Below are 26,637 nucleotides of genomic sequence, written 5' to 3'. Positions count from 1 at the left end.
TTTTGTATATTTACATACGGTCGGGGGTTAAAGGAGGTCCAGAATAACATTCCATAAAACATATGCATATGCAGATATCTTAAACGACGTTTTACTGCTCTAACTTATAGGAGTTAAAGAATACTTTACTTAATTTTTTAAGAATTAATAGAATTGAATTAGTAAAGAATATTAAATAAATTAATAAATAATATTGAATAGTACATCGCATTTATTTAATATCTAACCAATATTAAATATTCCAGAAACTTCTAGGACTTTTTAACAACTTCTTTTTTGTTGCCGAATGTATCCAAGAAAAGAGTAAATAAATCATACGGCTTTTGCTTTTTTCTCCTACATTTAACATTCATTTTCGTAAAATTAAAACACGAAAAACACAGACTGACTAAATAATCAATATTTTGGTCGATAAATATTTTCGAAGCCATAATACCTATTACACCTTACAGCAAATAAGAAATTCATAAGAAAAATAACTCGGAACTGTTCCAGTAAACGCTTTAAAGAAAAAGTTACTTGCAAGGTACACAAACTTTGACTTTGCTTAGTTTTGTAAGTAAATTTGCTATTTAAATACTAATTTTTCTTGTGAATCAATGATAATTTGCGAGCAATTTATAATTTAATACTGTATCAACGTGGCGTTTTTATAGTAGCTAATGAAACAGACATCCTTATTTTTTCTAACAAAATATTGAACTTTTAAATGTTCGTGTAAAATATATTAAGAAGCCAGCAACTGATATGAAACATGTATTAGACAACCGTTTAAAGATTTCAATGAACAAAAACTATAAATAACAAAATTAAATTAATATACACACATAATCCATTATTTTCATTTTCTTTTGTTTTCGTTTTTATTTTATATTTAGTTTTACTAATTGTCCTAACTCCTAATGTGATCATATATATTTTTCGTCCAAGTTCATATCCAAAGTTTCAGGGGTAAACTGCGATTATTTTGCAAATGTAGTTGCTGTCCCCTCCAAAACATTCACACCAGGCGTATTCATACGCCGCATCGTCCTGAAACTGAGACCTATGCTTAAATCTCCGGAAGACGCGATGACCGTAAGACAGGCATTGCAAAAAACATTTTCACAGCCGTTCGAAAACTAACATGATTCGTCGAAATCCAGGTCGACCCTGGTATTATACCACCACCTCCTTACGTTTTCAGAAGCAGTAATTATATTAAGATTAACATGTAAGAGCAACCAACCATTTTGGGGTTCGGCCGCTCTTAAGTTGGAAAGCTAAACGGAAACTGCGACTAGTGACAAACCAAGCATAGATACCCTCGAGGGGTCTCTTGAGTATATATGTAGCGATCCGATCCGAGGCCTCAAATCTCCGAGATTTGCTATGCAACTGAGGTACTAACCCGCAGATTCTTCAAATGCTGCTTTGGCAGCAGTGTAAGCCAAAAAAAAACCTAAATGGCATACGAACAAAAGTGTATTTGTTACACTTAGATCAAAAAACTTTGATTTGGGGGTCTGAAGCGGGCAAGACTACAAATAAGAGCAGAAGTTTCACTGTCGTCAATCGACCGTGTTAAAACAATAAAGGGATCTTCATCAGAGCAAGTCAGACAAAATAAAGAAAGGCTGCTAAGCAAAAAACGAGTTTAACTATTCACTTCACTAACATGAAATGTAGTTGAATCAAAGAATATTTATTTAAATCATTGAAAAATATATCAAAGCATTTTAGCGTTCGGAAATCAAAGTTTCGACTAAATTCTTAAAGGAATATAGCGGCTGTGGAATGTGCATAAAAATACAACGAAATTTTTATTTACCACAATCACTAAGTAATAACATTAAACTATAATGACTGTTTCTAATAAAACTTGGAGTACAATTTATATATTTGTAATTTACGTAAAAGAATTATAGTAGCAAAAGTCGAAATAAGTTTTAAAATCAATCTTTACGTAATTTTTTAGTACATAATATAATTAAAATGCTTTTTTGAATAGCAATAAACATTTATATTTTTTAAAGAAAAAAATTAAAAGGTTCTTAAAAATCTTTATATTCGAATCACTTTTGAATTGTTGAACGCAGTTATTACATGGTATTAGTATTGTTCAGTTGGTACTAAGTGGTAGCAGTTGGCACATTCATTTCATGTGGTAGATTACTCTGTATATTTGTGTGCTGAACGGCGAAACAATACAATACATTAGATTGCGTATGCTTGCTTGGATAACTACAGTGTTAAATGTATACATTTTAGAATAACTTTACTGTTGTATATTCCAAGAAGAATGTTTTTATCTCAAGTCAAGATGAAGATCACGGCAACCACGTCACTACTCTATCTTATTTGTCTTAGCACCTATGTAAAAGGTAAGTTATTTTACATATACTAAACAAAGTGTCGTTACATCCATATCTTGTCTATATTATGTGAATGTATTTGTTTGAAATTTACTATGAATCATGATAGAACATTTTTATAACTAATTGACATCACAATCAATCGGAATGTTGCATTAAAACAACTTCCATTAGTATTAAATGTCGTCTTTCATTATTTTTAAGATAGATAATACTTAATATAAATATGTTAATATCTTATAAAATATTTAAAAACATGTCTTGGGTATTATTTGCACAATTTACTTAAACAAAGAAAATACTCTATGAATTAGTATATAATGCAAATATATTTAATGAGGAAATCTTTTATATTATGTAGATATGTCTGTGTAAATAACTTTTTGTTTAAAATTTATGTGATTATATTAGAAACATAAATTTCTAGACATTTATCAGCAGTAAAACACTTATTCACAGATTTGAAGTTTTTATTTGAAATCATTAGAAACATTTTAAAGACTTTAATTTGTAAAATTTTATATTTTTAATGAATTTTTATACCTTCTAACATTGATTTTAACACAGACAGTAATATTGACAAGATTTTTTAACACCATTTTATAAATGTACATATAATGTAACCCACCTTCTACTTTTACTGTTCTGTTCAATGATACAAATGTTGCCTGTCATCCTCATGATGCACATGTGGGTTTCCCCATAGCTGTTATCTGGCCATGGACTTCATTCTATTCAAATATGTTTTTAATGATAACCTAGCACTTCTCATTATTAGTTCTGTGGTACAAAATTCATATGAATATGAGCTTGTTTTATGAAGAATTCCGTTAATAATAAATTACTTTGATTTTGTGCCTATCTACAATTATTATACAACAAATTACTCTTAATTTATTTTAATTTAGTTTATGATAAAATTTCTGTATATTGTTATTACTATAACATATTGAGGTTATAGAAAATTAAGCAAAATTTGTTCCAATAAAAGGCTAAATGTGGAACTTTCATCAAATATTGCAATGCATGGATGATATTTACATGTGAATACATAGTTTTATCCATAGCATGTCAACAAATATATGGTGATAAATAACTAACCATAAATTTGCATACTAAATATTGATGCAATTTTCAATTTGACTTTTCTTGATTAGTATCCAAGTCAAAAGTTATCAAATCTCCCTTGACCAAGGAGGTCTATACCTTTAAAGATAAGATAACAGTAAAAATAAACAATGAGAAAATTATGTCCAAATATTTAAGATAGAACTATCTGTAACTTTGTGTAAATATTTTAGGGAAAAATTTAAAAACAAAATTTTGAAATGTAAACAGTATCAATCTTGTAATTTATGATTGCAATTTTTTAATAACAAATTAGGCCCTGCGAGCTGTGCGAATTTGAACTATGTATCCCTATTTTGATGTTACTGTCCTAAAATAAAGACATTGTATTTTCATTGTATTATATTTATATTCATTGTTTACAATTATATTAATTGTTATTTATAATTATGTTCATAAAACTTACATAAATAGTAGTAAAAATTATAAGCAGTCATCAAAAAAGTTATAATTTTACAGTAAAGCAAATTTTATTTAAAATAGCTGACATTTTGAGAGTTTTAAGCTTAAAATCATAAATTTTTAAAACATTAAATTACCCTCTTTTTTGTAAAAATTACTTTTTCTTATTTTTACACTAAAAAAATTGTACAAAATGTCTACTATAAATCTATTTACAAATTGCAGTTAAATTATGTTCATACCATGAAAAATATATCAACATGGTTTTACTTTAACTGGATTTATATTCTTAGTTGATATTAAGTAAATCTTCAACTTGAACTGTTATTCGAAAATTCATATTTACTTTGCTGCTATCAAAATAAACGAAGTCATTTAATGCAATGTGCCATTTGTTGGTACAAGAGCAACATATGCTTATTAAGAGACCTGTTGGGCTTACTAAGTTTTATTTTTTAATTACTACAGTTCCTATTAGAAATCAGTGAGGACAATGTTTAGCGGTCCACAGTTAAAATGATGCTGAAAATCCTTACAACATAATAATTGACAGAACTTAAACAATATTATGTTGTACTATATTGTACATATTACCAAGTATAGAATTTGTGTCACTACAAAATGCATGACATTCATGTGCTTTACTAATTGAGCTGTTAATTTCAAACATGGCATAAGTCACTTTGTATTTAAGTTGAGAAATTTTTTAAAAATGAAAATATACCATTCAATTTTATTTAGTGTTGTCATTTACTCGATTTTTTTGAAATAGTGTCTTATGCCACTTTCCAAATAAACGGCTTAATTGTGCCTCTATTCAATATGACAGTAGAGATAGAATGTGCTTATAAATGTGTCTACATTTTATAAAGATCTTATTGTAATGAATGATTGGTTAATAGTTTCTGGAAACTATGAGTAATTGAAATTCATGCAAAAGAATGTTTTATCTGTATAAAGTATTACTTAATGGCTATCAATTTGCTACAAACTTAATTTTCGGATTTGAATTTGTGGATCTTACACTCAAAAAGTTAAAATATGGTCTAGAAATTGCTTGGATAAACATGTGTAATACAAGTTAATTAAACCAATTTTTTAATGATCACAACCAATCATTGCAATGTAGATTACTTAATAGAATACTTATCTAAATAATGATTAGACATATCTATTACATAAAAGAACAATTGGTCTGCTTAATATATCTTTAATTATTTAACACATCATGATTAAAAACAACATCGCTGAATATGGGCAGCGCAAGATCGATCATCGTGGCTGTCTTTGGGGGAGGCGTAAGCCTTGCATTGGACCTCTATGAGCTGACGTGATGATGCATCTATGATATGATGATGATGCATAAAAACGAGAAAAACTCGAATCACAAACGAAATACTAACGCCATAAATATTGTTATTCTAAGTCATCACAACTAAATACTTAAAGACAGTCCAATTGCATGGTTATGATAAACTAAGACGAGAACCTTCTAGAATCGGCACTTTCGAAAATCCTAACCGTTTCGCCTACGCTGTTTTCACTATAATGAATTTCTCAGAAACATCGCTCTTGTTGCTATATAACGTCGATATTTCTGAAAAAAAACGGTGTCGTAAACAATTCCAATGTAAATAACACGCTTTGTGCTTCATTCAGTTAGTTCGAAAATGTTCATTTGTGTGCATTTATTATTTTATCCAGTTGACGCAGTTAATTTCTGTTTCCTCTTACACCAATTAAAAGTAATTGCTTCAAACGTATAGGAAGTAATAAATTTAGACCTACGGAAAAAGAACATTGAATACATGTTTAGAACGAATTGATGCCTGAATCGTGCAGTAATCTTAACACATAAATTGCATAATAAGTTTTCGAATCTCTCTCAACGATATGGTATGTGTATTTTTATAAAAACATACATAACGTCAAAGTCTATTAGTAATCCCAAATTTAATCCACTCATATATCACGAATTTTGTTTAAATTTCAATGCAAATTTATATAAATACTTTCCAATGTACTTAATAACAAAGCATTATCATAATATTTATAAGATCAGTGTTTTGACTTATTTGTAACTTTGTTTTTCAAGATATGATTATTAAAAGAGAAATGAAATTAGTACTAAACCGTTAAGTGGAAAAAGTGCAAGCTCGCAGAGTAAGTCGCAGTGGTCTTCCATTATCTATAATTTGAAATTGAACACTTGTTTGCATACACCAATATTCGTGAGAAATGAGAACTTTAAAAGTATATCTAGTATTCGATAAAATATTTTGATTGAATTTGATACTGTGAAATTTATATTAGAATTTTATTCATGTATTATTAGTCCTTTAGTTCATTTACGTATTTATAATTAACCTCGGTGTAAGTTATTAGACTGTTTCTATGATTATCGAAGACATATATTAATACCATACAGTATTAAGTAATAAATAAATAAAAAAACATCCGATTGCACTTTTGTATATTAAAAATATTTTAAACGCTGACGGCTAAAGAGATTTGTATGGCATTGTTTATTTTAATTGTTTATTCAGATCCGCGCGTAACAATTAGGAATATTATAAATATCTCAAACATAGCAAAAGGAATCTCGATTTTAAATATTCTATTTTATATCATCGAAGGGTTAGGAACGGACATGAATTGTCGCAACGATTCGAAGATAAATAAAATAATTTCTCGCTCGACTGACAATCGACGTGTTTTAAGTCTTATGCATTATTCGAATTTTGAAAAACGCCGTTAGTTTTATCTATTACGTTAAATTTGTGCAATTGTTTTAATGAAATTTGTTTTACAGCGATACACGATTTGTTCGCAGGAAGCTCCGTGTACACCCTTGATGACAGTTTGGCCAGTTTTAATATACAACCGAATATAGTGTTATTGGAGCATGAACGTTACCGCCGCGACGTTAGGCCATCGTCCAGTCCGCAGCCTTCTGAGGCTTCGACAGCTGCAGCTACTGTTATTAATGCATCCTTCAACCCGACACAATCAACTATTACAGACGACAGCAATCGGACTAAGAACGTAACCGGCAGTAAGTAAATTAATCTCTTGTTCATTTTTAATTAGAAGTTTGTGTGTTACACAAAGAGAGTATAAAATCTAGTTACGACTCAGGGTCTAAAACGTCTGATAAAATATTTACTTTATACATTTCGTTAAACATACGATAGATAACGATAAAACTAGTCGTCTCGCCGTATTGTGACGACGTCAATTAATAAGTTTATTTACATCTGATAATGTAATTCATTAAAACTGTAACTCTGATGAATTCTAACAATATATAGTTATTACCGAATGTGCTTAGATTGTAAAAAAACACTTCTCTTGAGCAGGTACATGGCTAAGATGTAATATAATAGCGAGTCGTGCTTTTCTTTTCATTATTAACAGAAATGATTCAGAAAGAAAGAAAAAAACAAAACATAATGTAGACTCAAGTACTATTTTCTTTTTTTCATAGTGCGCCATATTTTATGTATTCAAGTAAAACCGGTATTGTTTGTGCTAAGAACCCTGTTCACTACTACAATGTGTTCTCTCATTATGAGCTTGGCGTCCGTCTTTAGTTATTGTTTAATGTCTGTGTCCCCTGCGACGTGCCTCTCTGTAAGCAACGTTCAGAACGAATCCAATATTATTCACTAAGGCGAATTACACAGGTGTTTTATATGTCAATTTCATCGCTATGCGCCGCTTTGCGAGTTGTTTTTGTGTTTAGTCCTATACAGTTTTTCTTGTTTTTGTTATAAGCAAGGTCAACTACGTTGAACATTGTACAAATATCATTTCTTAATACATACGTTATTTACATTAAAGGTTTCTTTTTTAAATGTTTTTATTGGTGCCGCTTTTTTCTTATGCCTAAATAATTAATCGTGACGCTAATTTGAACCCTTCCAAAAACTGTGGGATATGATGTTCCATCATTTGGAAATTTCTTATCTGCATCACCAAGCTAATTAATATCAAATATGCTTATTATGTTCATTTACTTATACACAATAGATGTTGTTATCACTAGTAGTGTAGTAAAGAAATTTATTACAGTATTACGAAAATTTGATCGTAAAGGCCGTATAATTACAATGCTGCATTTCAATATTGATTATTTTGAAAGTCTTCTAATAATTATCGAAGTTTACAGACATTTTAAATGCCGGGGTACAAACAGTCAGTTTTTAATTTTGTAATAATATTACTATTCAGAATTCGCGGGGAATCAATGGATGCGGGCAGCGCAAGACCTTTAACCGTGGCGATCTTTGGGGAAGACCTATGCCTTGCAGTGGGCCTCTATCGGTTGTTATGACATAGATTATTTATTTTTAAAAGACTATTAATATCGTGTTATAGTTTTGGACATAAAAGATATAAAAACATCTTAAACTATCAGTTGCCAGTGCAAGCAGTTCGCCGTTTGATTTGATACACTGATCTCTTTTTTAAAATGATTATAATTCATATTATTATCTTTCGCCACATATCAGCAACGTGTTCAACTGTGGAGACAAAGCCAAAGGCACTATCATACACTCTCCGCGTCAACGAACCATGTTTACTCAACCGTTCACGTTCCAACATAACATACTGCGGTCTGTCGAATTGACGTCTTGTGAGAATTTAGGTACCAAGCTACAATAACAGACAGCGTAAGTCCATCGTAAAGAATACTCTTTGTTATTGGTGCGGCCTATTATATCTTTTCTTCGGCGTAACACGACTGTCAAGGAATAGACTAACCTTATTAATTATACAGTATTAAAAATCATAACAATGGCAAAAGCTGGTTGAACAAACCAATTTTATTATTAACGTTTCATTACGACTTCAATGAAATATACTGTTTACAGAGTAAAAGTTTGAGAGAACATATGAATTATCCAATTATTAATTAAGAATTATAAAACTCTATAATTTACATGAACATATTTTGCATAGCCAAGTGACATTTTGTATAATCCCGACGAAGTGTAAAAAATGTGAAGAATTCTATTCGTAAACACATTACAACTACAACAATGATATTAGAAGGTTGGTTCAGTACGAAGTAAAGATAATGCAGCAAATATTTATAATTTTATTTTGTAAATCAACTCATATAATGGAATACTTAGAAAATACCATGAAAACGTTTATAAAAATTGACTTAATGTCTATTATTACTTGTAGCGACATGTACAATTGCCTGCTTATTAAAGTCAAGAAAACATTATTTTTGCACCCGATAATCTGCAAGGTCCTTTACATCAAATATATATTTCTAGAATAATAAAGGTTAAGGTTCAGTCATACAAACAAAAAAAGCCGTAACCGAGTCCGTTTCCGAAACGTTAACTCCGACTTTAAATGATAAATATATTATGGTAAATGCAGATTTTATGCCGTGCATAGCGGACGGTAAACCTCTATAATTATAATTTAATAGTAATATATTATTATGTAAAGAAATATAAAAAAACCTATTAATTCTATGGTCTCACTGCGGGATTTTCCCGCGCTATCGGGATTCCGTCGCATTAAAAACTCATTTTCCTTTTGTATTTCATAAAATTCCTTGTCTATTTTGTTTTTTTTTTTTAATATATACCGGTTCCTATAAAAAACTGCCCAAGGTCGGAATAGTAAAAAGAAACAGCTAACTCGGCAACAGAAGAGAAATATATTTCAATTAAAAGGATAGTGGGCAAAAAGCCTAGTCTGATTTTAAATCGTAGAGCGGCACTCCCCTGGTGGTGGTGGTGAGCGGCCGCACGATTTCCCACGACTGGTCAAGCGGCAGCATGTCAGAGCAGGAAGCGCCGGTAGTAGGCAGGATGTGTTCGTGCCGGTAGGAGATACGAATAAATTCAACATCAATGACCGAAGATTATAAAACTAGCACCTGTGATTAAATATCACAGTTATAATATACATACATACATAAATATTTATGTACATTCTGCTCCGCTGACATTAAACCCCGAAATGGCTTGCGATGAAAGAAGGGAAGAAGCTGAAAGCAGTTCATGTGATTGTTTACTATCATAACGGAGTTACAAAATTTAAAGCATTGTAAAACGAAAAGAGAGTTAAAAAACTAATAAAAAAACCAAAACAATGGAATTATGAACGCAGACGAAATGTCGAACACTAATTTATATCTAAACGCTACTCAATATTAATGGTTTTATAATATTTGTTCAACACTTACAACGCTGGTGTACGAGGCGATATAAAGATTGTGGCGTGAATTCAAAGATGCTCCGGGAATGAAGTTGAAGAACCGAGACGAGAATTTATAACGTTTATTCGAATTGGTTCCGGCGCGTGAGACGTCACGTATAACGTCACGTATGTGTCGGTGCTTAAGACGTCACATAGCTAGTGAACGCGACCATGGCCAGGGTCCTTCTCCCGGGCAATGGATCTACACTTCTGTGGATGGCGCGTGGGCGCATTGGCATGTCTGTTATAAAAACAAAGGTCTGCTAACCCAATAGCACGCTCCGCTTCAAATGCTCAAATATTTTTAACTGCATTGCAAATTATGTGACATTTTTCCCATTTATATTTTTTTTTTTTGGTAAAAATTTTAATTTCAACATATGCATTTCAAAATATTAGCAACTCAAAAGCGAAAGTTTTGTAATTCATGATGTTTGTTTGTGTCAAAGCGAATATTTTTAAAATAATGTCTTTTTTAATTTCTCCTATTCTTAAGATTTTAACGATTTTCAACTATAACGGTTTGTATTAAATAGGAATTTTCTGTTGATTACATATATATATATATATATATATACATCTTCAAAAGGGTCAACCTTTTAAGAAAATTAATGTAAATATCAAGAAAAAATTGAAAATCCGTTTGATGATCTCGCATTATTTGAATCCTCTTTGCATCAAAACACTTATCTGAAAGTGTCTTCATTTAAACGGACAGTTTGAATATAGTTTATAATGTTACATGATTTGATTCTCGGAATCTTATAGCAGTTTTTTCCTTAATAACGCTATTTGACCTTGGCGATTTACAACACAATACTGCGTTGTTAAGAAAAATAGGTTATTGTATTACCTTGCTTTGCAGAAATTGATGCAGTTTAATTAAGCAGTTTTATTAGCGTTAAGATACTTTTCATGTTTTGTTTTCTGATTCGCTTATATAAATTCTTGCCAAATTATGAATTATAAAAATGAATATAATATTATTTTCAATTACTAAAATTACCTGAATAGTGAACAATATTGTTCATGATTTGTTATTTATCTAAGCATACGTTGCTAAATTTGACAGTAAACATGTAGTTATTGATAAATTTATAGATAAATATTTATTTATTATTATACTTAATACAAAATCGTAGCCAGGCAATAACTGAATGACCTAACCTCATATAACTTATGACTTTCATATCAGTCACATCGTTATCTTGTTTATTAAACTCATTAAAAACGAGTGACCTAAAACAGGAACTAGTGAATTTTGTCGGGAAATATCAACTATACCATTCACCTGATAATACCGACGGAATCAGAGTAAAAAGTAACTTCTTTAAAATAAAACTTCTTCGCAAAACTTAATTATTTTACCAGTATTACTATAATTATTTACATGAAAATATTTTATTCAAATAGAAATCCGAGCCTAGAGAGAGAGATATTTTTGAAACATGAAATTTATAATTCAATACGCCATTGTTGAATTTGCATGCTTATAAACAAGCATTGTGCTGCAAAAGATCTTACATTATCAAATTTTCTTAATGCGTGTTATATAACAATTTCTTAGTTTAAATCGAAGGCTGCGTGTCAATGATAAATAAAATTATGTACATTCATATTAAAATAGCAGTCGTACAATTATTAATTATTGTTTGTTATATATCTGCTGTCCATTTTAAGCTTACTGACCAACTCGTACATTAATTTGCTGATTTTTGATGAAAGATGATGATGACTAACGAATTAGCGTTAAAAATTGACAATTGCGATATGATTCAATGGTTTTGGTTTTACCCAATAAATTTGCGTACATTGACGAGATACTCCATTTAAACTAATATTGAAGAGCAAACAATCTGTGCGGAAGTGAACAGTCAATTGACTACCAATCAAAGTCTAATTCATATTTTTTTGTTGTGTTCCAGAATCTTCGACTCAACCTTTAGCTGCAGTCACTCAGATACCACTCCTAGGTGTCAACGGAAGTGGCATACTTCGCGTGAACTTGACCGAAAATTTGCCAAAAGTAAGCGAGCCTCTCCTGCCAGATGATAGTGAGTACAAAAAATTGAAATGTTTAATTTGCAGTCTTTCCCATGGTGTTTTAAAGGCACCACTTCAATTTTAATGCTTTTGATAATAAATACGTAATTAATTGTTTAAAAACTCCCTTATACGTAATTATTACATTAAAAACGTCTTACATTTTGAATATAAACTACTGTTTTTAGCTCTTTAAAACCTTAGGTAGGTTTTACTAATTTCCGAATTAATGACTTATTTTTAATCTAATATATAAAATTCTCGTGTCACGGTGTTCGAACTTGAACTCCTCTGAAACGGCTTGACTGATTTTTACCCAATTTAATATGCGTATTCAGTAGGTCTGAGAATCGGCTACTATCTATTTTCTATACCTCTAAGTGATAAAGGTTGTTCACACTTAAAAAATTTTTTTTATTTTTTTAACGAAATTTTTTGTTTTTATTTTTTTATGATACAGCATACAAGAATACATACAACCATAAATTTTCACCCCCTACGATCAACCCTTATTTTTTATTTGTAAATTAAAATATCATTTTTTTTGCAAAACAACGTATGCGGGATCAGCTAGTATAATATATTATTGTCCGGAATATATTGCGTTTTGTGATAAGACCGCCTTTTGTACTTCACTTTTTTGTTTAATAGACATTATGATTTTAATTTGAAAAGAAAATTAATAAAATTATATTAGTATATGATTACCAACTCCGTTAAAGATGATAATTACAAAATTACGCATTATTGTAAAACGTAAAAATCTAATTAATTAAAACCGGTACTAGTTAGAGCTAATTACCTATAATTATGTAAAGATTTATTTAGGTTTCTGTACCGCCGCAACTTAATTTATTTACGAATTTCAAAACTGTTTACGAGCTGTAATATTTTAGATAGCATTCAATTAAACTCGATCAAAGTTCATGTCGCCTGACGCGTCTATGCTGCAGTTGTTAACCACTTGCATCGTGTCGTAGTGGGTGACAGTATACAGTGGAACTGTTAGCCGCCATTCGTCACCATTATTCACTAATTGGAATTTCCTACAGCGCACTGTTGCTCACACTTTGTCTGGTCTTTATTTATTTATACGGTATCCAAGCGATACTCATTTACTGCACTTAAAATTATTACACACTAATTATCTATACTATACTACAATGGAAGTTTTGAACTATGGAAGGTTGATTATCTCTAACAGCATAAAAAAATCGTATGATTAACTTGTAATATTTTGAGTCAGGCACTCTTTGCGGCAATCGCTTATCGAGTAAAAGTTCAAATCCTAGTAGGTTTCAGAGGCCCATATGCCTCATTTTATGGAGCGTCTGATAAGCAACTTCAGAACTTAGTAGCCTTCCAAATCAGGGGAGTACTTAATGTGCCGATCCAAGCCTAAGCTTACGGGCTTCGAAAAGGCTATACACGGGATTTCTCTACGAGGTTGAATCGCGGATGACGAGCTAAGTAGACGAAGGAATAGAACTCAGCTAATTGTCAAATTAAAATGGCAGTGAACCACACGGACAGAACAGATGTTTCTAGAAACGACACTAGCTTCTTGTTGTATTGTCTCTGCGGCCTGGTTTCCTAATTTTTTTTCTTTTTCTAACAAGCGGCACTGCGCTTAATGTGTGTCGGGTTTAGCCTTACTCAACTAACCCAACTCCTCGAGAAATTCTAACAGACCCTTTACGTCGCTGCCTATCTCGGGGAGGCACCTCAGTGATCAGAGATGAATAGCCCTGTAGAGTACTACCCCCGTTTACGTAAGTAACACGTGTGCAGCAATTTCGCCCTCTTCCAGGTACTGCAAAGATGACCGTCTGTAACGCATAAGGAAAACAGATGTTTGTTAAAAAGTCTGCGAATGGTTAAGATCCCTGTCACTAGGCGCAGTCGGGGCCATGATACCGATGTAGCTTGTAATGTGGTTACCTAGTGGCTTTGCTATGCTGATATTCAAGTCTTCCGAGAATGTCCGGAGTCGGAACCGTCAGCACTTGTGGAGCCATCTGTGAAAATCCTGAATTTCTTTGGATTGTAATCTTTATATCGGTTATCTTCGCGCAATTTTATTTTTGTTAAATACAACTTGTTTTGGTATCCTATCGTTTTGGGCTATTAAGATTAAGAATTTCTCGTAGACTTCTGGGATAACAGCGTGTAGGACACCGCTTCTTTTCCGTACCGTAAGCGTATTCAGCTGTAGTGCGAAAAGAGGACAGTGATCGTTGCGGTTCTCAAGTATCCCGTCACCGCCACGCACGCTTTCCTATGTCTTTGTAGTTTTACCCGCGGTATTTTACCGGCATTACTGCTTTGAATGTCAGAAAAATGCTCAGTCTATCTGACATTTTCAGCTGTAATAATCTTCCAGCGTCTTGTGTGCCAGGTACCCTACTCGTCAGAAGCCGTAGGACGCTGTTCACTTTCAGCCGGTTCTATTAAGAATCTATGAGAGAAGCCTCTATTCTGTATGGACCATCCTATGGCTGAAATGATAATGGTGGGGAAGCCGAGACTCCGAAGAAATTATGCCTTTAATCTATTAAATACCCGCTATGCAAGTTGTAAATGCTTCAATCTTTTTGCAACGAGCCTGTACTGTGATTCCCTTCATAATATTCTTCAAGCCATATCTATCATAAAATTCACAATGTTCAGACTATTTCTCACTTTTTTATTCAATTTTTATCTGTTTTTTTGTAGACATTACGGACGTATTCAGGGAAACACCGGAGATGATAAAGGCAGAACACAATCTTACAAGTTTAACTTACGTAAGTACATCTACAGTTATCTAAATTTCATATTATTTTATAACAAAAAACTGATCTTAATGAGTCAGTTCATATAAGCTAAAGTTATTATCGAAGTGTAAAACTAAGATCTGGAACTTCGCCTTACTAGTAAAAATAACTTGTAATCAATTGGAGCAATTGAGTTCTCCGAGGTTATCGTCATAAGACAATGACACGTTTTAGTCGATATCGGTAAACTGTCCGCACAAACAGACGCTAATGGGCGTTTTATTATCTAACTAAAGCTTCGTAGAACATGCTATGATGCCGTCATTACTTTATTTTTTGTTACCAAGAAAGAATTACTTATATATTTTTTACGTAAGTATTTTTTATAACAAAATACAATTTATGCTAACTGTATGCCAGAACTTTAAGTATTTAATTAAAATCTTCTTTCGTGTAATTTGAAGTATGCCGATAGATAGAAGTATTAATTATCTATCAAAATGATTATAGATTTAACTTGAAACGCCAGTATACAGAAGCATCTTCATCTTGAGCCTGTTACAAATGATGACTTACGGCACTGAAAAGAGATCTATGACTTCAAATCTCATTTTAGCTAAAAGCCGAAAACCGGTCATTGAACCATGTAGAATCTTACGGGATTTCTCTACGAGATGAAATTTGAAATGTGGAGATTCGTAGACGAACAAAGACACATGTGTGTGTACATGTTCCTGCGAATTGACAAATTAAGGCAGTTGACAGACCAAATTCGCAGAACAGAAAACCAATAACGCTATAGTGGAGGCCACGGACTGGCCAGCGCAACATAGGAAGAAAAGGATTTTGTCAAAGTCGTCGAAAGACACTAGATGCAGGCCGCTTCCAAGCAATCCTATTGAGAATCAACGGGGGAGGCCTAAGTCTACCAGTGCACGTCTTACGGCTGAAATGACGATTATGTTGAGCAGTACTACAAACATTTTGTTGATAAACCTAGAAATATTCTGTCGAAACGATTTATAGCAAGTTCGACGATCTTAAGGAATAGTTAATGTTTCTGTGCAGGACAACCATATGTTCTACAACAGCACCTTCATCGGCAACGAGTCCTTCGTGAAGGAATACTGGACGAACATCACTAAGCCTAAAGCTGAAGTGCACGACGTCCTGAGTAATTCCCATAGACGCGCAACGGTGAGTTGTCATATGCAACGTCAAAGCAATTAATATTTTTAATGTTTTTGAGTGTAACATCAGACATCATTTATTATTATCATTGTGTAAAAGCTTTGAATGAGTGAATTGAAACCTATTTCCCATCACTCTGTATAAAGTTATCGTTCTGAAAATACATTAATGTATTTTTCTATTCAAATGCGATGGGTCAATAACTTTTGGCAGTAGTCTTCGGGAACATACAGTAAACAATTTATATTGCAAACATCAAAAATTGTTAAATTTCATTTAAAAGAGCAACTACGCTTCTGAACGGCCAAGCCGGCGGTTGTTTACTACTTATAATGAAAAAATAATTGTTGATTACAAAGCGCATATAAATGCCTACTTAAATAAAAATGTTATGAATAATTAAAAAACTTCCTTATGTGAGTTTACCATACATTAATTGGCAGCAAATGAGCTATGTATTCATCCCATAAAACTCTGTAACTAATCATTATCCGACAAGGCTAAGCCGCCCTTATTAAAATGCGATTTTAAATGCTGATATTAATTTCATTGTAGACACTGAAACTGAGCTTCGATTTTCCATTCTACGGCCACGACATCCGCAACATCACTGTTGCCACGGGCGGATTCATTTACACTGGGGAACATGTGCACAACTGGCTCGCTGCCACGCAATACATTGCGCCGCTAATGGCCAACTTTGATACTACGCTCACAAATGACAGCTTGGTCACGCAGTACGATGATGGTAAATTTCATATTATTTTTATTTTAAATAATAATAAACCAAAAACAAAATCAAAAATCTTTAGATGTTAGTGAATTTTAGAGTTTGTTACCATAGGACTTTGGATATTCTTCTCAGTGTCATGTTCTACATGCATTGAATAATTCTCTATATTAGATTTGCTGGCCACTTTCGAGAGTTGAATCCCATATATTAATACTGTCTTTTAGCCGGGAAACGAGTAAACTCGCCATTCCCTTTTTTATAGTAAAACCCGGTAGACAAGTTTACTCCTTTTGTTACAGTAAGGCACGGGAAACTTGTAAACAGGGGATAGGAGGGGGGCCGGTATTTCTGTTATCCCCTACTATACTAAAGAGCGGTTTGCATATAGATGTTTTTTGTAGACTGACGGTGTGTTAAAAACTTAATTTCTGTACATAGCTTCCTATTTCTATTAATTATTTAACATTAATATTGGAGTAAAATTTTGTTATTGCATATGTACATGAATTTGTCAGGATGCCAATAATTTTAATTTGTCTTTATTTCCAGGAACTAAGTTCACTGTAATGTGGGAGAATGTGACTTTGCAAGAAGATCCTTCTAAGAAATTCACTTTTGCCGCCACTCTGCACAAGAATGGAGATATTGTATTCACTTACAAAGATATCCCCATACCGGTACAACAGATAAATGACAAGGAACATCCGGTCAAAGTGGGCATCAGTGATGCATACTTGAAAGACAAATACCTGTTCAGTAAGTAACTTTGAAGTAGTACACTGTTTTCAATAACACAGCAGTGTATGTTAATATAAGTTAATAAATATAAAGTAGATTAATTTGTTCATGGCAGTCTTTCATTCCAAGTAGGACTGTCGCTAAGATAATAGCTTATTATTACAATAGTCTGCTCAACGAAAACTGTTCAGCCACTAATGTTAATATAGAATAGATGTAAAAAACATATACATATAGGGTGTGTACAGAGGGCATATTTAAATGTATGGTTGGACCAAATGATTTACCTATCTCACTATAATATGGATAGGAAGGTAGAAGAAAACAGGGTGTTTGGTTATAGATGTTAAAGCTTTATAGGGTTTATGTATAGATCATTTGCAGCTAATATAGGCTATCAAATCAAAAATTCAATGGTTTCAAATAAAATAAACCCAATGATGATATAATAAGAAATATCATTTTCAAATTTCGGATTACTACATATTAATGTCAAGTATTGTTCACTATCTGTTCCTGCAGGTTTTTTACTGCCTGAAGTTATTGGCGTGTCGCATATCGAGAATAGAAATAAATGTTACATATTAGATTGACAAATTTATTATTATCAGGGTGATGAGCAATACATTCAACCTTTTAAAATTTTTGAACTGATAACCTAGATAAGAATTAAATATGTTTTCATATATATGTATTAAGCTAAGATGTGCTATAAAATATAAAATTCTTCTGCTTCAACAAGCAACAGCAGAATTACATACTTTTTTATATTTTTATTTTTTTGCTTGTCAAAGCAAAAGCAGAATTTTTGAACTAACTCTGTGTATTGCCATTTCATTATAGACGTGAGACACAAGACAATCTACGAGTATCATCGTGTTTCTTTCAAAAACCACGAGATTACGAACAATACTATTCTCCGACTGACAGCTTTGCCCACCTGTATACAATACAACTCTTGCGAAAGCTGTGCCAATCACGAAACTGGCTTCCAGGTAACTATTTAACATTTAACAATGACAAGTGACATTCACTTTGATTTTCACTATGTAAGCTCAAAAATTTATCAAAAAAACTTTATGTAGTACTTGCACATTCTTTGTTAATACATTAAAAAAAAATTGTAGCATTAATAGCAATGTCTTTATTTCATTGGTTGTGAGAACATTTGTTTTTATTACGACTGCTATACTTAATGTTGTTTTACTTTCAGTGTTTATGGTGTGAACTAATTCAAAAATGTTCGAGTGGTACTGACAGAAATAAACAAGATTGGATGTTAAGAAGTAAGTAATATTCATGTATTAACAGTTACGTATTTTAAATCAGATTAATTCATTAAAATTTCAAAAAAAAGTAAAGGATTAAAACACTTTTTTTATGAATGCTTTCCATACAATTTTTGTTTCCGATATAATTTACCTTAATACTAAACATCTTATTTCTCCAAAGGCTAATAAATGTAAACCTTATCATTGAACATTTGATTAATAAACAGTTCCTTTCCTTTTTAATTTACCTGTTATTTTCAAGAATATTCTAATAACAGGCAGAGTTTTGCAATGAATTTCCACAATAATTATTTTATTTTTAACATAATACAATATAAAATCAGTCCATTCATATTGCAACATTCAACTTTAAACCAATTGTTAATTTGCACACGATAATCATATTATGTCTACCACTGTAGTAAGGTGTCTGTTGACTTAAGTTGAGAACCACTGTGTAAACAAATATGTGAACAAGTATTATTATATCATAATAAATGCATATTACTCACGCTTAGATTGCGACAAGTCGCCGATCACACAGGCGTCGTCGTGTCCAGCTCACGCGCCCGTGAACGTGCCCTCTGAGAACAGCAACACAGCATACACCACCATTGGTCAGAACAGCTCTGTCGTTGTGGTTAGCACTGGTAAGTTTAAACTTATACAACTTCATCTCTTAATCCACAACTCATTCATCACTATTATCATTTCAGCCGAACGACATGGGCCTCCCTATCTATTTTCTATTGGAAAGGAAGAGACATTTATATCAGGAAGAATTTTTCCTAACATTCAAGATACCCTGCCTCTAAGGGAGGACAGTGTGAGCCTCATAAGGCTTCCTACACACTAAAACCTCCTTAGTGGTCATTTCCTGTATGGTTTTAAGGACTCTGATATCAAGTTTTTCAATTCTGAATAATTTGCCCCGGAGTATTCATTGTCCAGATTACCACTGAAATCCTCGTGCAGCTTTCACAATGGTTCAATAACTCATACATCCATAATCCTTATAAGAGAAAATTAATATTACCTTTATTTACATATAAATATTTTATAATTCATAGACCAATTCATTTTAATTTTTGAATCCTTTCACATAAAGAAAGATTTCAAAATTGGAACTATTTGAATCACGGCTGTTCTGCGCACTATGTGGCCTGCCGCTTCAAATTGCCAATCCTTTGGAAAATATCACTTATTTTAGTTCCTAATATCATTGTTTCTGTTAGTATTAATAAGTATATGATGCTGCAGTGCATACGGAGGCGGAAGCAAAGCTGCCAGTAGGGCGAGCTGGAATCACGACGGGGGCGGAGGCACGGCAGGAGGCACGCTCCCCTGTTGGTGGTGCGGTGGCTGCGTTCGTGCTGGTCGCGTTCGTGTGCTGCCTGGCCGCCTGGCTGCTCTACGCATTCAAGAACCCGCATACCCGCAGTGGACAATTCATCATCAAGGTAACCATAGCAGCCTACATTCAGCTAGTACATATTTACACAACAACAGTAACAGACAGTCAATCAAAAGATTTCACTTAAAGAAAACAGACTTAAGGCGTTTCAAATTGCTTATATAGAAAATATTATATATATGATTCATAACAGAGAACAATCCTAATAATAAATACATGAATGACAAGATTTCAATTGTATAAACCAAATAATAAAAATTTACAATCAAATATGCAATATTCAACTCAAAGGGCGTCATTCATGCGTCGCACATAATCTTCTTTAAATAAAAACGTCTAAATCCATGTCATGCATTATATTGTTGAACTGGGTTGCTGGCTCATATAAGAAATACATTGGTGCGATAATTTATGTTTACATGGGGAATTTACAATCTCGAATTTCTCAAGAAGTCTGCATGTTTGGGAAGCTCTGGACTAACTACTCAAATAATTATTATAATTCTTATTTTACTTCCTTTATAACTCAATCAACGGACTGCTCATTGCTACATATTAAGACACGAAATTAAGAAATTGATTTCACTCCCTTAGGCTTTGGTGGAAACTGTCCAAATATGATAGAAGTATGATGCCAGAATGCATAGCAAACCGGTGTGGGTCTTTCCACCAAAGATGCGCTAGACTGCCGAGCAGTGCACTGTTGTTAGCAGGCTCACAAATTCATACAATCAAAAGTGTTTTTTTTTTTTCACTCACCCATAGTTATTACACTCAATACATTCTCAATACTTCTGACAAGCAACTTAGTGAGTACCATTTAAACAAATACATTCGTTTCTATAATACATTACACAACACAAGGAAATAGTTTGCAATAGCTTTATTAATTGCATTACGTCAATTAATACTTGTGTAATATAAGATGAAGTTAATAAATATTTTGTTGCAGTATCGCCCCTCCCAGTGGGGATGGAGACGTGGTGAGGCAAGATATACGGCAGCCACCATACACATGTAAGATGTGAATAGGTTTATCTGTCGGTTTACTGACAAAATGCGCAGAATACTGCAAAATGTAGCATGGATTGCATCCGCCCTACTACACAAACAAAATATATACACATTTAAAATTAATACATACAGACTGTAAAGATTTTTGTATATGTAACCGTCCGAATTTTATAATATATTCTACACGTGTTGACTACAATCGAGCTTGACATTATTAAATTTATATGTATTTATATTAAATATATATGTAATACATAATTATAGGATTTCACTTAAAATTTTAAATCTTTAACTGTTTTAAAATAATATAGGTTCCAGTTCCAAGTACAAATTTAATTAAATCAATCTTATTTGTACATTTATTGAATTGTCTGTATATTATTATTGGTATAAATATTAATTTACTGCCAAATTATCAGGACATTGATCTGATCCCGTTTCCATTTCATAAATTACATTTATTCCATACTAAAATATTTCAGTTGTTATACAAATTATATGACATACATTTACACATGTATTGATGAAAATATTAAGCTATTTTTGGTTTATAGGAAAGATATATTTGTTATAAATATTATTTTATGAACATACCAGATGGTAGCTCTATTATTGTATGATACTATGGATCAATATGAATAAGTATGAGATTATGACTTTAAAATTATACAATATTTTTCTCTGCAAGAAACGCGCACTTACGAGGTGCTGTTTGGACTTAAACTTTTCTTCACATCAATTGCGTATTGTACAGAATTGTTACAGATTTTTTATGTCCAAATTTGCAAGATATAAAAAAGTATGCAAAGAACTATTTATCTCATAAATTTCGGTATACGCTAGCATATAATTACTCATTTATTATTTTGTAAAATTATCTGGTGAATTCGTACTTAAAATTACAAAACCTTATTGATATGAATTTATTTTGGGATAAGGTTATCTTTTATAATTTTCCAAAATATCTGATTTATTTATTTTTCCAAATGTACAGATAGACCGTTTGTCTAATGTACAATCTGCATTAATCATCATTGATTTACTTCCATTTTTAACATTATAAAAAGATAAATTTACTATTTCATTATAAATAAATGAAGGAATGGCATTTATTCGCCTAGATATAGATAAGATCATTCAACTTGACAACATGCCAAGAGATCTAAAAACTGTTTTAACTCATTAGAAATTGTAACCTATTTTTATTTTTACTTACACTAACCCTATTATTATCCATATTTTAACATCGCAAATTATTTTACACGTTTATTTTAATGGGTTTAATATGCCAGCTTCTGCTGATTACTTTTCTTTTTAATTATATTCCTCACCTGCATAGTTGCTGGGCTTCCACAAAATGCACAATTTAAATAGTGCATCAAATTGAACTTTCGACCATTTTAACTTTATGTTCAACTATCTATATTTACTCATATTATCTATTATGTGCAATTTATATTTCTTGATTTTTACATTTAATTATTATCTTCAAGTGACCTCTATGAAATACGTATATCACTTATTCTGTGTAAGTAATATCTTATGTTAGAAAGAAATTGAATGAACTAAAAAATGGAATTATTTTAGGTCACATTTATTATATGTTTATTATATAAGGTTTTAGTTGTAGAAAATCTGAATATGTTTTGATAAAAGTTTTAATTTTCCAGCTTCTTATAACAATCATTCAACGTCCATATCATTGGTATTATTAAGGCTTAAATATTTTCAAATATTTCGAATCTCCTCATTTTAAGTATTTTAGTATAAATTCAATTGTAATTAGGAATTTAAAAAAAATTAAGCTTCAAGTACTGTGCATCCATTTTATAATATAGTTAGGTTTTATAGAAAGTTGTTCGGCAGTGGTCTGCGCTACAATTTGCAATCAAGAACAAGCATATCACAACTAAAATATCAAATCTTTGAGCCTTTGGTTCCGTAAGACAAATATCGATACATCCGTCCGTACTATATACGTGTTTCATATCTATATATGTACATAGTATATCTCGCTTATTCATTTTAAAACTTATTCTGTAATATTACGTTTCTATAATAATGTCTTATTAACTATGTAAAATTCAGAATAATTTTTAGTAATATTTTTTTATTTCTTTCATTTTAACCATATAAAATTAAAAATTGTTTTTGGCCGGTTTTAAATTATATTTTATGAATAATAGATTGTTCTGATATCGAAATTATATGTTATAACTATGTTAAAGCAGTTGTTTTAGTGAATGATATTAAAATACGTCATGTTTGGCATAATATTTATTAAAAGTCGTACATACGATTATGAATAATTATAACGTGTGATAATAATAATCTCCGAAAGGCGGTGACCATGTCTTACGGGACTCGCTGTTAACGTTAGTCGCCTGCACCAAGTGCATGTTCGACGAGCAGTTTGGATTTCTTTTGTAAGGTGGTTTGGAGTAGTTTAAAGTATATATTAAAGTGATATTATTTGTATTATTGTCATTATGCTAGTTACAATTTCCAGATTTGTTTCAAAGTTTTCTTCTCATCTGGTGATTATCAGAAATAAATCAGTACACCAAAGATTTTTGAGAAGATTATATTAACCTTGCAACATTAAGACGTTTGGGGTGTTTAACAAATTCCGCATTGTAACATTTTCGTGTCCATTTTTTTAGATGATGATTTATTTAGATGTTATTGTTTACTAAAATTATATAAATAAATGAAATTTATTTTTAAGAGCCCGCTCATGAATTATTTCTTGACAATAAAATGTGACGTTAAAATACTTTTTGTATTATTTCATTATGAACCCTAAGAATTTCGTTAGTAGACCTTGGTACGTAAGAATGATTCGTTGGTTAAAATGCAAATTCTAAATCAAAATACTTTCAGTATTTGAACTTCATTGTGCACGGAACAATGGGCGCCGATAAATCTTAAACCCATTGTACTATTATGTACGTTTTTAGCTCAGTTGGAGTAACACGTTCGGTTAACAAATGTTTCTGCTTGCAGTATATTTTATTATTATTATAATATGTGAATGCAATGGGAGGTTTTGCAAGAATAAAATACCGCTTGAAATTGGCAAATGGAGCCATAATCTAAAGCACCTGGACTCTGTGGTTATAGAAAACGGGCCAGTGTCAATGCGAGAGGGCCAAGTGTACGTATATGAAAATTTTTTCCCGAACTATATTATAAAATATGTGCATGTCGACAATGTTGCTATAAAATCCTGTGGCGCGAATGCAGAAATAAAGAAAGGCGGAGTAGATTCCTCATCAGTTCTCATCGTCCTGCATGCTGACACCAACGAAGAGATCCGCTCAGTTATTGACATTTGGGGCACGAAGAGTCGCATTGTAATCGAAACTGTAGCAGCGCCACAAGATTCCAACAAGAGCATGAAGTCTTTGTATTTATTGAAGGAACTACGCGCTATCAATCACAACATAGGTTTTAAAAACATTTAATGGCAGGGTTCCAAAATGTACTTTATTTTGTTTAATTATGTCTGCTAACAGTTGTTACTGTTTTTAGAAAATTTCACGCCTAATCTAAAACATAGTTTAAGTATTTCCCCGGATTTTGTTCAAGTGGGAGAAAGATGAAAGTAAGCGATTGGGCATCAATGAATCAATTTTGCGCTAAAAAAAAAGCCATGCACAAGATTCATTTTTTTTTAAAGAAACCGTTTGAGTATGACTAGTGCAAAAGAAATCTTTTTGGAACCCAAAAATTCGAATTTTAAAATCAGAATATAAGTGGGAAAATGCGGACGCTGTAGAAAACTAAAATATTGTAATACATTTCTAATAAAACCTTTATACAATAAATTTACTTTCATAATTATTATATATCTCATCATTGTATGTATCCAATGTTGAAAACTTATTATAATTTTAATTATGTGGAAAACTGTTACTCATTTGAAATTAAATAGAATCGTTTTAGGATAGGTTTATCAGAGTTTTTCCCGCCACCTCTTCTTCCACTGTTAATGCTTTCCAAAATGGTGATAGTGATTTTAACCAGGCCATAGCAACCTACCAAGCGGAGGTTCGGCACTCTAGTGTGGTCTTGCGTCGGATTGCTAGAAGGGTATTATTAACAAGTGACTTAAAAGATGTCTTAACCTAGGCGCCCCCTGCGCTCTACCATCTTAAACCCGTGTAATTTGTAAATGCTATTTGAGCATCAGCGAGACTCCGTTCCAAAAAAAAGTCTTTGATCACGCCTAACTAACTATCTAATTTTTCATGTTTCCTAATACTCTGTAGAAAGTTCCTGAAATAAATTGAAATTTACGCAAAGAACTTGACAATTTACAGATAATAAAATTACTATTCGTACTTCGTGTGACGCGCGCAAATACGTATTGTCGTTTAACAGCTGCGCTGGTCGGTATTTATTGATCACAAATTTATTAGCATTGCGCTTAACCAATAAATAAAGTGATCATTCTCAATTCAGTAACAATATTTTTTCAATTGAAATGCCACAGACGAAAATCTTTTCTGTACAGTACAACTAATTGTCAATAAAACCATATAAAATAAATGTTACCGGATTCAATATAATTTTATATATGTTAAATCATATTATACAAGACTCTATTTAATAATAGACTTTTCTTAATTGAAAATAAAATCATTATAATTCAAATAATTTGTCATGAATAATTAGAAAATAGGTAATCTTGAAATTTCATTTATAGTACATAAAAAGATTTTTGTGGTAAAACTTCTTTACTTGTTGCGATTTTTAGTGAACTATAGATATTTTTAAAAAAAATTGTCAGATTTTAAGAATTAAGAACTTTTTAAATTTAATTAACACTTTATTTTCGAGAGTAGAATACGTGTATGATATTTTCAAGAAGAAATAATGAGAAATAAGATTAATTAATGAAATCAATCACATCTCGCTATATCATAATGAATTAGCTGTTACAAACATGAAGCATAGCTAAACCGGCATGGTTCATTAACAAAATGGGCAGACTGTTTTAACAGGTGTTATAGCCAAATATAAAACTATATAAGATACCTTATGGCCTATGTTTTTCAATTCGTATTATATATAGCCGTGATTTGTAGAGGAATCATTAAGTAAATACAAATAATTGTTGTTAAATTTTACTTTAATTTTTGATTAAAAAATAATTATCTACAGATTTGCCATAGTGATACCGGCTAATAGGGTAGTTCCTACCATATGCTTTCATTGCTGTAGTAAGAGCCTAGTTTAAGGGAAAAATATTTACAGACGATGGGCAGCAGCATCAAAATAACAGCTCTCTCCAACTCACATACTAAGCGTGGCGAGTATCTGCACATTCCATCTTTATAATAGAAAAAAGACTACT

General features: G+C 31.8%; 2 protein-coding genes across 2 annotated transcripts; both read left to right on the top strand.

Annotated features, from left to right (window-relative positions):
• Positions 1–2,121: 2,121 nt before the first annotated feature.
• Positions 2,122–24,043, top strand: l(1)G0289 (lethal (1) G0289). The gene is made up of 12 exons (XM_068761871.1): positions 2,122–2,363; positions 6,718–6,939; positions 12,041–12,169; positions 14,874–14,944; positions 15,983–16,111; positions 16,661–16,853; positions 17,388–17,594; positions 18,420–18,571; positions 18,790–18,862; positions 19,366–19,497; positions 20,108–20,307; positions 21,214–24,043. The coding sequence occupies exons 1-12, from the start codon at positions 2,282–2,284 to the stop codon at positions 21,280–21,282; spliced, it is 1,659 nt and encodes a 552-aa protein (XP_068617972.1). The 5' UTR covers positions 2,122–2,281; the 3' UTR covers positions 21,283–24,043.
• A 200-nt stretch (positions 24,044–24,243) lies between these two features.
• On the top strand, positions 24,244–25,055 carry LOC137921209 (uncharacterized). The gene has a single exon (XM_068763925.1). The coding sequence runs from the start codon at positions 24,266–24,268 to the stop codon at positions 24,740–24,742; it is 477 nt and encodes a 158-aa protein (XP_068620026.1). The 5' UTR covers positions 24,244–24,265; the 3' UTR covers positions 24,743–25,055.
• Positions 25,056–26,637: the final 1,582 nt, after the last annotated feature.

Source organism: Battus philenor, unplaced genomic scaffold (genome assembly GCF_028537555.1).
Source record: "Battus philenor isolate CCGP_79_NKW_IND1 unplaced genomic scaffold, ilBatPhil1.0.hap1 SCAF_1, whole genome shotgun sequence".
In the NCBI taxonomy this organism is placed as follows: Eukaryota; Metazoa; Arthropoda; class Insecta; order Lepidoptera; family Papilionidae; genus Battus; species Battus philenor.
The sequence above is the reverse complement of the archived record's forward strand: the minus strand, read 5'-3'. Positions and strand labels throughout refer to the sequence as shown.